At 39.2% G+C, this 12,973-nt stretch overlaps 1 protein-coding gene across 6 annotated transcripts in view; it reads right to left on the bottom strand.

Moving 5' to 3' along the window:
* Nucleotides 1-768: 768 nt before the first annotated feature.
* dgkh (diacylglycerol kinase, eta) overlaps nt 769-12,973 on the bottom strand; it is a 53,898-nt gene continuing 41,693 nt past the window's right edge. For 3 of the 6 annotated variants that reach the window (XM_067604153.1, XM_067604154.1, XM_067604149.1), the window contains 9 exons: nt 12,261-12,374; nt 12,028-12,162; nt 11,651-11,811; nt 11,451-11,556; nt 10,383-10,475; nt 10,102-10,221; nt 9,765-9,870; nt 7,758-7,888; nt 769-4,423 (listed from right to left, as the gene is read on the bottom strand). In XM_067604153.1, coding sequence (XP_067460254.1) covers nt 4,337-4,423; nt 7,758-7,888; nt 9,765-9,870; nt 10,102-10,221; nt 10,383-10,475; nt 11,451-11,556; nt 11,651-11,811; nt 12,028-12,162; nt 12,261-12,374 — 1,053 coding nt within the window. In that variant the 3' untranslated portion in view covers nt 769-4,336. Of the gene's footprint in view, nt 4,424-7,757; nt 7,889-9,764; nt 9,893-10,101; nt 10,222-10,382; nt 10,476-11,450; nt 11,557-11,650; nt 11,812-12,027; nt 12,163-12,260; nt 12,375-12,973 lie in introns of all 6 variants that reach the window. The other 3 variants (XM_067604150.1, XM_067604152.1, XM_067604151.1) reach the window with 3 other exon arrangements.

The raw sequence follows: 12,973 nt of genomic DNA, 5'->3' as shown, positions 1-12,973 counted from the left end.
TCTCTCAAAAAATGTTGAAATGGTTTCCCATACAGTGTTTTGTCATTTCCTCAACATTGCTGATGTTCCCAGTTCAGATTGCTTGTCTTGACCAATGCATTTCAAAATAATTCAAGTCTGCTCTATTCATTTGAACATAAAATTATTTGCTAATCCTGGAAACTTTAGCCAACTGTGGGCACATCAACAGCCACGATATATGTAACTTAGATGTATTCCATGTGATTCATCATTGGGTTTTTGCTTCTCAGGGACATTTAGGAGACTCCCAACAGCTTATGAATCAGAGGTGAAAGAGGTGAAAGAGAGCAGTCCAATAAAACAAAAAGAAAAAGAACATGTTACCGTAGATTGAATATGATGACGAAAAAAACATTGACGAGAAAGCACTTGAAGTACGGGGAGTTAGCTTATGGTAAAAGGGCTATGGCGAGACTAGAATGAAAGTGGATGAGAGATTTTCGTCAGAAGAGAGGATGTGGAGAGAAATTCTCCTTAGGGATTTGAATGTTCCAGTAAAACTTCAAATGTCACAGATGGCCCACAGTCTTGAGTCACAATGTAGTTATTCAACTTTTGGTTGTGAAACTTTGAAATGCCACACATAATTTGTTTGCCCAAAGTGATTTATCTTATGGCACATTAGGAAAGCTAAATATATATATATATATATATATGTATACATAATCAACTGGAACACATTTTATTCCCTGAAGCTATTTTAAATTTCATAGCACAGCATTAAAGCAAAATGAGGCACAAACACACTGCATATGTATTTGGTTTTATTGAAGAAGAGAGATATGAATAGGTAGCCTGTTTTAAGGCACCTTAAAAATGTACAACAAAAGCTGAACCATTTATTTATTCAGAATACAAAAATACACATCTTGGTGACTCCAAATTGTAATAAATAGTTAACCATGCATTCTAACCATAAAAAGGCACAGAAAACAGTCACTTAGTAGTCATAAAAATTATCAACTACTTTACCAAAATCATCCAGATAGTAATACAGGTGACGACTGTAACATTATATTCAAAATGTGAAAACACAATACACATCATATCATTTAACCTTAGGCAATAAATATGCAAATATTGTTTATACCTACATATATATTCTTAAAAATTAAAACTGTGCCATTGTAAACATAATGTAAACAAATGAAACTCACTTTACTCCCATCACTTTAGGAACCATGTCAAAGACTATATGTTATCCTGTCTTTTAGAGATCCTTGCATGGGTTTCGTTGGTTTTTGAAAACCAGGCAGTTTGCAGCATTATTTACAGACCACTGGAAAACACGGCAAGGGAGAAAGGTGGCAACTTCCACTTTGCATGGAAAGATCAAGCATTCTCTTGCCTTGAAGTCTGGGGCCAAAACACTTGAGACTGACAGAACCTGGCAGACACTTTGGACACACAGATAGCATAAACACAGACAGACACAGCTCAAGAACTGCAACAGTGTCAGTGAATTCAGTTCAGTGACTGGCGTGATGGGGATCAAATGGACGTGAGGCTAAACTTGACTGCAAAAACAAGGCAGTGTACAGTTCTATTAAACTGCTCCAATTAAAGCACATACTCATAAAAAAGGCTTCAACTTAGACAAAACCTGCAGTAGACCCAGATTTTCTGGCTAGCCAAAGGTCAACTGTCATCAAAGAGATGATGTGGATCTACTACATGAATACAAGGCATTGTTCTGTCCATGAGACTAAATGATCTTCAGGGTGCAATAAAATGGGGGAAAATCTCTGATGTTTACACATCTGTGGTTTATAGTGACTAACACTTATCTTTGGCTATCAGTTGCAGGATTAACAATATGCGATAAAAGTTTTATCTTGCATGCCAATGTGCAACACTATTCTGTGTAAAATAGTCTGACACAGGTGATTGTCGGCATAAACAATTGTAAAATAATGCTGTTTCACATCGTGACTCAGGGATGGTAGAGATGTGAGATGTGATGGATCACCCTCTGGTGGTATGTTAGGGACAATACATGACTAACCTGTACTGAGTCCCTGAAATCACTTACATTGTACTATAACATAGTACTGGGATACTGGGATGAAAGGTGACGGATGAAAACTTGTAAAGTGTAAATTTTAGTGCTCAATATTCAGTAAAACAAAAAGCTTTTAAACTGAAGGCAAATGACTCTCAGGGGGTAAAAGGCAGAATTAAAACCAACACACAAGCAATAAATTATTCTCAACAGGGGAAAAACTAAATTATCAGATTGGATATTACATGGTCAATTTAGTTGGCAATGGTAATGATAAGGTACAATATGCCACTGTTGTAGTACACACACCCAAACGCGCGCACACACACAAATACATTGTGAAACATGTTACATATTAACATAACAGTCATGTCTGCCCATTCTACTCATTCATTTACACAGTCCTAACTTTAGTGTATCATCTTGGAAGCACAGAGGAGCAAAAACTACAAACTAGTGAACCGCTGGAAGATATTTTGTAGTCCGTAAGAAAAAGCAGTCTGTCTATGGGTCTAATTTCTAAAATCTGATCCTCAAACCTTGAAGAGGAGTACATGTACAAAAAAAAAAAAAATCTTTCAAGGTTTTTTTTTTTCCCCACTGAAAAACATCATGTCAGAAAGCTGCAGAGACTGTATCAAAACAAGAGATAAAATATTGCACCATCATTAGAATACAACAGCATTATCATGTACAAGAGATTAGAACCAAATCAACAATACACAATTGTTATGGTGTAATATACACAATCAAATGTGTTAGCTGTTGACAATGCATGCCATGTCAGCAATCTACAAATGCATTAGACTACAACACTTACAAACATTGTTTGCATACAATGGTATACTGTATATACAGTGCATATATATATACAAACTTAGCATCACATATAGAAATATACCCTGTAATGCCACCAGTTTTAAAGAAACTAACAAGAAAAAGTAGTGTTCTATCAACATCTCACTTGTAATTTGAAGGGGAAAGAAAGCTGCACTTCAACAATGCTATGCAGGCTGCAGATCAACTGCTCTATTACATATTCAAAACCGATATCTAGCCTATTCTCGTTAGTGTTAAATACTGTGTTAAATTGCCAAAAGTTAAAAAGTTGAGGTGAACCGTTAATTCTATGTAATGATATGAGGATTTGCACTTGCAAAAAGCAAGAAGTAAAAAGTGCCTTTTACTGTAAGTATTCCTTAAAAAAGACGACCCTACAGTATATGTGGTTGGCTTTAGACCAACAATTTAACTCTCTTCCTGACTAATACTAATCTTTCTCCCATGTTTAATGGAATTCAAACCTAAGACCTACTGGCTTACTAAATAAAGAGTTGTCATCAAATGATCACGTTTTCTTAGACATTCACTTTGGTACGGATATTAATTCCATGTAGTCATACCTCATCAACAATTTTTAAAACAATTCTTATGATGTCTACCAATAAAGCACATTTTACGCTAAATGACTAAAGATATGGCACTTGACACAGATCTTTGACACGTCATTATCATGCAAACAAAATAAGTTAAAGCTAGAAAAAGAGTTTGATTTAAACCAAAAAGGATGCTTTCAGTAGTAACAAATGGCATCATAATACTTAAGTCATGTAAAACTTGTTCAAGTGTTATTTTGCACACACACACACACACACCAAAAAAAAAAAAAAAATCAAGACACTAATCATGCAATTAAACATATCTAAAGTTGAGCAAGCATAGCATGCGACAGTATCCCACTGTTTTCAAACACCACACCTTCCATATCACCACCTAAACTGTGATGTTACAAGTTTATCTTTTCTGTCTCCACTGAACAGCAGCGCTACTGAAACCTGGAGGCTGCTTTAGCTCTGTAATGTGAGGCAGAGATCCAGCAAACATCTCATTTTTTCACACTACTGAACTGAACTGAGACTAAATCCCTAAGGGGACACTCATGGAAGTCCTGGTTTTGCTACTAGTTTGTTATGACAAGTCAGACAGCCAGTCAACTGTCAACCGTATGGTTAGTTGCATACCTGATTGTGTGCTATGAATGGATATTAACTAAGAAATGGCTTTTTGTGAAGATCCATGACTTCCTTTTGTACTTTCATCAGCTTTCTTGACTGTCATTTTGGCACCAAAGCACAAACAAACACGCTAATTGTATCTTGTTCACTACACCACAAAGGCTTTCTCAGCCAAGCGATATACTCCGACTCTCCTTGAATACCTATCTTCTCCTTCACTGCCTATGGTGCTCTCAAACTCCTCCACCGATGTGAGGGGAATGTTTGTTTCCCCTCTCAAGAAGCATCTGCTTCTGGGTTAAAGGTCAACCATGGAGGCCTTGGCCAGATCTTTAGTTCCCTGGAGAATTCTCTTCATATGACCCACTTTCGATATCCCCAGATCCTGAAGAGGGACAAGAAGACAAACACATTAAAAACATAGTGACAGTAAGCTGCAAGTAAAACATTATAACCAAATATTGGTCTTTAGGGGAATTTTGAATTGTATCAACCATTCAAAAACCTGCAGTTATTCATCAAGACTACACCACTTGGTCATCTTACATCATGATGTGCTTTTTGATTTCCATTTACTGTTGCTGCTGTCGTCTTCTAATCCATAAAGTTGAACAGCGACTGTATGTTTCCAGTGTGTAAAACCAGTGTGTGTATGTGTGCGTAATAGCCATAATACATTCACAAGGCTCTATTTATCTCTGTTTTGGTTTAAGAATATAAAAGTAAGTCCAGTTTCCTTTGGCTTGCTTGCCTTTTTGCTGACCTCTAGTGGTTTAACTTCTCACCTTTCTGCAGTAATGTAGAAGTGTACTACAGGCTGTGTCAGTACACTGTGACATCACTGTTGAGTGTGTTTACAGGTATAACACCGTCTGACCACACCCGTCAGTAATGCTGGGTGTAATCTTTTAACCAGAGATGGCAGTAAAACACTGCTTTTCAGCCTGGCATTAAGTTTCTCTTTAAAGGGACGTATCACGCACATTTCCAGGTCTATATTTTATAGGGCTCTACCCGAATATCTTATCACGATTTAGGGTTTAAAAAAGTCCTTATTTAACTCATACTGACCCTTTACACAGTCCCTCAGTTCAGCCTCTGTCTGAAATAGTCTGTTTTTGTTCCTCTCTTTAAGGCCCCCCTCCTGATGAGCCCCATGTGCGACACGGCCGACTTCCAGCCACTCAGGAGGCCACGTCAGCAAACTACGAAACAAACTCTAGTAGTAGGATTTAACTACTTTCCTCTCATTCTTTACTCAAAATGTGAACTTCTCAAATACATTTGTACATGTTCAAGCCGGGCGGCTGTTAAACTGACATGCAAGACGAGCCAACATCAGCTTGTCAGCAAGGTAGAAAAAAATGTCGCAAACGAAGAGACTTGTGGGAAGCATTTCTCCATACGTTAACCTCAAGACATCTTGTGTCCAGCGATTAAACTTTAGAAATAAAAATATTTGCATATTCATAGATTCTTTCAATGAGGGAGGAGGGGAAAATATAATTTTAAGAATTTATAATGTGGTAATTGAACTTTTTAACACTGAATATAACACAAATAATTACATTACTCAGAGAGTCTTTTTATGTCTTAAAACATGTCTGGAGGGGATCTTTAAGATTTCATGAAGTTAGATTTGACTGTGTTTACATGCAACAATGACAACCTGATAAACTGAGAATGAAACAGTTGCCTGTTTAATCTTTTTAAATAGGCAATTGCTTTTGTTTTGTTTTCTATAACAAATTCTTGTTTCCACTCAAATCACAACAAAACACAAATTGTTACATGATTCTGCTCCACCACATTATGTTTGTGATCACAGCCACAACCCTTCCTCTATTTTACAAGAAATGTGACACCACACTACTTTTGCCGGACTCATTGAAAAAAAGATGACACGTGCAGTTGCTCTGGTAACCCAGTGCTTCCAGTAAAAAGATATCTGTGCTAATAGAGAAACTGATTAGAGAAATTTCAGTTTCCTTATGACTTTTCATGGAACTCTCAACTTTTTCCAATACGTCACCACCTTCAATGCTGCTGTGCAACGCTCACGACTCATAAACTTGTGTAATAAAATCGCTAATCTGATGACAGTCTGCTCAATACCACAACTCAATACCACAACTTTTGTGGACAGTTTTATGTAGGACTGCAACTAATGATTCTTTTCATTATCAATTGAAGCATAGGTTCGCAGTTTTATTTTATTTATTTATTTTATCAAAACTGATTTGATTTTGAGTCAATCAACTAATCAATTAATCGACTAATTGTTTCAGCTGAATTTTTAACCATTATAATAAAACCAACACAGCTAATTGGACAAATGAGGCAAAGTCTAAGACAATGACATGAGTTGTCAGTTGTCATTACACAAAGGCATCCTGTTTGTTGTGCAGTGATGTTTGTAAGAAAAAGACTTCTTTAACTGACCACAATGCTGGGTATTAGCTAATATTAGCTCTTTACAGATATATCATATCAGCACATCCTGCATGTCTACCAACAAGAAATTGCAGTACAGAAACAGTGTCTCCATTACATAGATTGTCCACCAGAGAGCACTGACAAGTTTATTTTTCAACTGAAAACTGTTCTGCTAAGTACAAACATTTTTGTGACCAATATGCTTTTTGAACTATCAAATATTTATATTACCAGCCTCTAAAACGCAGCATCAGTCAGGCTCTGATTTCTGAATTTCATAGCAATGCTGCTTTCTCATCGACTGATGGATTTGTAATTTGTAGGGATGTGTAAACTGTATTTACACCACAATTTGCATACACATTGTTTTGTGATCCATGAAGGGCGCTTTCATGGACTCTTGAAGTGGTTCATTGAAAATTTGAGTAACGAAAATTGTTTTTCGAACCCAGTTGCGAACTTGCCCTTTGTCCACCTGAACGAGGCAGCCTGAGGTCAGCGCCAGTGGAACAGTCTGTGTTGCAATCTGAATGCAATCTGTACTCCAACAAGATTTGCACGTCTTGATGAAATCATTAATGAAATTCTTGCATTTTTAGCAAGAGAACAGGAGATGAAATTCCTCACAGCAGTGATCCTTTTATTTACTAGGGAGAGATGCTCATTTTACTTCTTTGCAGCCTTTCATGCTCTCTTCAGTTGTGCTCATGCTCATGTTTTTCTCTCTATTATCCTTTTGCACATCAGAAAGCGTGGCAACGTCGTTTCCACAGCAACGACGGTACTGTATACAACTTTTGATAATGAAGGAATGAAATGTCCCACACTTCAGAGCGAAATAAAATAAACAGGTGTGGAAGTGTGATCTGTGCTTTTTTGTACATTTGTGTAAAAACACCTGAAACCAACTCCATACAACCTGAGCTGAGCCAGTTTAAATATGACACTTAAACTCACTGCCTGATTTTTCACTACCACTCAAACCAGCCCAGCTCAGTTTGCTCAATCACGTCCCAGCCCATCGCTACCCTGTAGGCTTTCCCTCTCAGCAGATACAGTGTTAGTGGGTTACAGCAAGTCTTTTTCACCAAGCAACGATCAGATAGTAAAAGCCAAGCAGAGCGATGCAGCGCAGCACGAGAGGTGGCAAAACAGGGAGACATCTAACAGGTTGAAGAACATAAGAAATAGAACAGAGAAAGAGTTGATTGCGGGTCAGAGGAGATGGTTCACACAGATTCATTGAGAGATCGAGGTGTGGTAACAGGTGCGAGTGTGTGTACCTTCAGGTCCCTCCTCTCCAGGTGCAGCAGCTCGGAGCCTCGGATGTCGTGTCGGATGAAGGTGTCTCTGTACTCCCCTAGACTCAGCTGTTCCAGCCAGATTCCCACCTCCTCTGTGCCCCATCTCTCGACTACACACACACACACACGCGCGCACACACACAGAGCAGAGCAGAGAGAGGCTCAGAGTGCCTCACAGGTACGCACATACACCACAAACTGTCACTCTCACACTTCAATCAACTGCTTGTCCTCGCTCTCTCTCACAGCACACAGATGTGAATAAGTCATCATACACTCAACCTCACAACGGGGCACAAATTGTGGTAAACCATTGAAGGAAAAGATGTAAAAAAAAAAAAAAAGGGAATGAGCATCAGAGAGGAGAGGAAGGGAAGAAGGAGAGCGATGGCGGCAGCTAGCAGAGGAGGGAGAAGTTTGACAAAGGCCAAAGGTTGGTTGGAACAAGGCGGTGGCCAATGATGTACCAGGAAGGCTGGGGGCATGCATACCGTTAACCAGATCAGAAAACACAGAAGCTGAAGAAGGTAAAGGGAGGCATAAGCCTGTGCAGTCTGCAGGAAATACAGCCCAGGTAATCAGGAACCAGCCCTCAGTGAGAGGAAAGGCTTACACTTTCGCACCTGATCGGACTGTTAAAGACTTTCTTACTATTCCTATTAATTATTCCTATCAATAATCCACTAGTGAGCAACATCATATTAGAAATCTGATATAGATTTTTTATTTTTTATTTGGTGCCTGCAACCTTTTCCTTGGTGCAGCCTTGTTCTCCTCCTGACTTTGTGCCTTCTGAAGCCATGTTGACAGCTGGATGAGAGCATGAATGGAGGGGAGGGGGTGCCAGTTGATGGTTAGGGTCAGACTGAGGGATGTCACACCTCAAACACACACCCATTCTTTGGGTTTCAACAAGGAGATGAGAATGCAGTAACCCCTTTATGCATATTGTGACATGATGGTATCAAGAGGCATGGTGACAGGTAACCATGGTGACTGTTGGCAGAACCAAGTTTATATATTTTGCATGTGTGTGTCTGGGAGAGACTGTGCGTACATGTGCTCACAAATGTCTTCATCTCTTTTTCTGCCTTGAAGGAGAACTTAACTGTTGTGCAGATGTGAAAAAAAGTTGTATAAAGCCTTCTGTGGCTCCAGAGGAAGCTGTGTAAATCCTGACAAATTCTCTCAATTGATGTCACTTGTAGCAGCGTCAGTTGGGGCTGAAGACTACAAGTTTGAAAATGTAAAAAAAAATAAAAAATCTTGAAGCATGGAATTAGCAATAAGTGAGGTTACCAGATCTCTGTAGCCTGCTTGAGGTTCGAGGCAACAAACCTAAATCTTCAATCAATCAGCAGGTTTTGACAAGGACAATGCATGGATTAAAAAAAGACGATAGCTCTGGTTCTGCTGCATCAATCCTTTTTCTTAAACTGAGTCTGACAATGTTGCAGGAGATGGTGTGTAGAGTTTAAACACTGTGGTCAGATATACAGTATCGATGAATGAAAAAAGGATGGTAGCACTTCACACAAATCATCCCGACTGCCTGTGGTGGAAGTGTTCTGAGTATGTGATCAAATATATTTGAAGAAAGAAGAAATGTATCTAATGTAACTACTTTTGCCTGGGAAGTCAAAAGTTAGCAGGCTCTTGTTTGAACCTAAAATGTAAGCTAAGAGAAAGAAAACACATTCACACTGTCTCAACTTAAATGTTACATCATGATTCACAAATCAAATCTCTCTTAGCCTCTACTAACACAGAAATGTTTGAGCTCTCAGCTCATGCTTTCACTTTGGAGATCAAAAGGTTTCAATTGTGTAGTGTAACTACATTTCAGACAGAGCTGGCAGTGTAAATGATTCCCTGTTAAATCCCCACGGCAGACAGGAAAGACCTGGACTGATTCCCCATCCTGTGCAGATTTAATCAGTCTGTCCACTGTTTTCACTACTGAGGGAAAACTGGGCAAAAACCTACCTGACTGAGGGCTCGTCTTCTTGGCGGCCTTCTCCTTCTTGAACTTGGGCACTATGCGAAACATGCCGCTGCGACTGTTCCTCTTGCCGTAACCCAGAGAGTGGTCCTGGTACATAAGCACAGTCAACCTATAGCCTTTCATTTAGCTACTCAGCTCTCCCGTTACCTGGAGCCATGTTTCACCAAAGACATACTGTATATGTGTGCAGATAGCCTTTAATAAATAAAGAATGTTGGTAATGTTATCTACTTTATAGACGTATCACACACAAAGTGGTGTGTCTATATGTGTGTGCACATATCCATGTGTGTGCCAGAGGTTGTCCTAGATGCTTACCTCTTCATCGTTGGGTTGCAGTATATGGTAGAGCCAGGGGATCTCTCCCAGTTTGCCCAGTTCCATCTCAACACTCTGCAGAGCGTTGGACAGCTGCTCCTCCTCTGGTGGGTCCAGTTGCTACAATGGGGAGAACACAAACCAAAATCATAATGCAACATAATGAATAAGATTGATAATTATCCTTTAAGACCACAAAATGGTTTAAACAATGATTAATAAAGAGTAAAAGGTATTAGATAAATAATGATAAAGTCCCTGTTAAAGCTATGATAACTCACCAGGGAGACTCGGCCCACCAGAAGAGACTCAGTCTCATAGTACAGAGCCTTGACAGTGCTGGCCACCTCTATAGCTGTGATCCTAGTCAGACTCTGGAGATGAGACACATTTAGAAAAGAGTCATTTAGGAAACCTTACAAATCTTACATCATCGTACAACAGCGTTTGTTTGTTTGTTTTTTTCTCAATTAGCATTTGACTAGCTTAGCTTCAGTTTTACAACCAGTTCAGTTAAACTAGTGTTGCTTTCAGGGAATGACTTTTCTGTCAAAACACGTCGAACTGTAGCTAAAATGTAGCATGTTTTGACACGCTAACATCAACACAAAGGTGATTCACAGGACGGCAGAATGACATCACACATCTAATAATGGCCTTTGTTGTAAATTCAATTTCTTCACTTTCTTTAGAAAATCAATTGAAAATATTGTCCTTAGTTTTTAATTCTTGAATTTATAGTACATGGATTATATAATATTATCTTTCCATAAACAACACTTGGTGGTTTTAACACAATGTGTTAACATATACATTTTGTATTTGAACATGTTTTGTTGTGACTATTGCTTATAGCTGTGAGTGTGATTGAATGTTTGCATGAGTTCACATAGGGGTTACCCGCCTACTTTACTGACAGCTTTATGAACACAATCTTTACATACATAGGCCTATATTTATGGTGCTGCTTCAACTAGTACATGGCGGCTATAAATCGACATTTTCAGTTTGTTGAGTAATCGCAGGCTCCCTCTGCCTTTGACAGTTAAACATGATCTACTTATTTTATCATAGTTTTGAGAAATAGTAAGGTTTTGAGATATATAAGTGTTAGCTGTTTGCAGTGTCAGTCTGTCTGGTTTAACATAAACTGCTGTTATAGTGACTTGTACTGTAATCTTTAATCTTTTGTTTTACAAGATAAAACAAATTGGTTTAAACTAAAGTGGCAGCTCCTGTGGACTCAGAAATGAGGTGTGTGGGTGTTTCTTCAGACAACATGAGTCAAGCAAATGACAGAGAAACACACCCCTGATGTTGATCAGTGTGTTATGTGACTTCTTGCTCACCTCTGGGAACTTCGGGTGTGTTTTGTTGATGGCGTGAGATGCGGCATTGACAGCATGAGCCAACTCCTGCTCTAAAAGCCCATTGGTCTTTGCAGCCTCACATATCCTGTGATTAGACAGAGCACATCAGAGGGCACGATTCTGTATATCTAACAGCCTGTTCACCCAGAGAGTGGGGCATGATATTCATGCATGTTTACCTTGTAATAAGCTCCTCTGCAGCACGGGCGCACATCTGCACCAGGGTGGCCTCTTCCTCTGTTGCCAGATCCACAGACTGCTGCGGGTAAAGGTGAGGCCGCAATGGAGGCTTATCATACTTCAGCTTGTCCTCCCATGACTTCAACGTGTTCTCAAACGCCTGCAGGGAAAATAAAAGGAGACAAAGGATAACTATATATCCCGTAAAGCAATTCTTGCAAAGCTTTATCCATCTACAAGCACAACTCTCACCCAAAGCTTAACCTCTCCTCTCATGTTCCTTTTATTCTCCAGACTTTCCAGACATCTACTGCTCTTCACTGAGCCTCCACTTCACCCCCCCCCCCCCCCCCCCTCCTCTTTTTATGTATCTCACCCTGTCTCTGGTGAGCATCTGAGCTCTGTTCTTGTGCTGGATCTTGATGACTCCAGGCGGTTGGATCCAGGCCTCACCATCCACCTGAATGGGAACGCCCTCGTCACCCAGGATAGTGATCTTCACAGTTCGACACTGATTCAGGCAAAAAGGCATAGATTAGATATATATATTTTTATATGTATGTGTATTTTTTCCCCTCATACTGTATTGTTTGTAGTGTGTGTTCTCACCTGTGCTATGCGGTGGTGCTGCAGTTTGATGACTCGAGACACAGCCATCTGCATGCTTCCAAACACAGCCACGACTTCCAGGATCTTATCATCAAATGACGGTGCACAGAAGATCTGTGGGACAAGGTAATGACATCTTACTGTCAACAAAAGCCATGAGAAGATTAAAGCCAACAATATATTAGTCTGTGTCAAAGCTAATAAAACCTAAAAAATTTTTTAAAAAAGCAACATAAATATACATTTGCTTTTTTTAATGGGTACTGTGGATTTTTAGCAAACACTCAAACAGGAATAAATAGTCTCTTGGAGACAATTTTAAGCTGTAGATTAACAAACATTTGGTGCTCTAGTGAGTATTTACGGCAGCAGGATGGTGTGTTTGGGATTGAGTCAAAATAAACTAAAGTGCACATGTTCATCATAATGTATAGTAGGAACTTGTCACCCAGTGCAACACTGCAGCTAATTTATGTGTTTTAATAGTTTTTGGACAACAGTGAAGGTCTATGGCACCGAGGAATAAGATAATACTTTTCATGACATTTGTTGACAATAAGATCAACATAGAATAACCATAACTTTATCTTTTAATGTAACTCTGACAAGGAGAATTTGAAAATCCATGTCTCTATTTGTGAAAACCTTAAAGGAAACAGGTTGCTCTGTCAGCTCAGTTTAGCTCAAGCAAGATTGAGAGATGATTTGTTCAG

Source organism: Thunnus thynnus, chromosome 11, assembly GCF_963924715.1.
Source record: "Thunnus thynnus chromosome 11, fThuThy2.1, whole genome shotgun sequence".
NCBI lineage: Eukaryota > Metazoa > Chordata > Actinopteri > Scombriformes > Scombridae > Thunnus > Thunnus thynnus.
The sequence above is the reverse complement of the archived record's forward strand: the minus strand, read 5'-3'. Positions and strand labels throughout refer to the sequence as shown.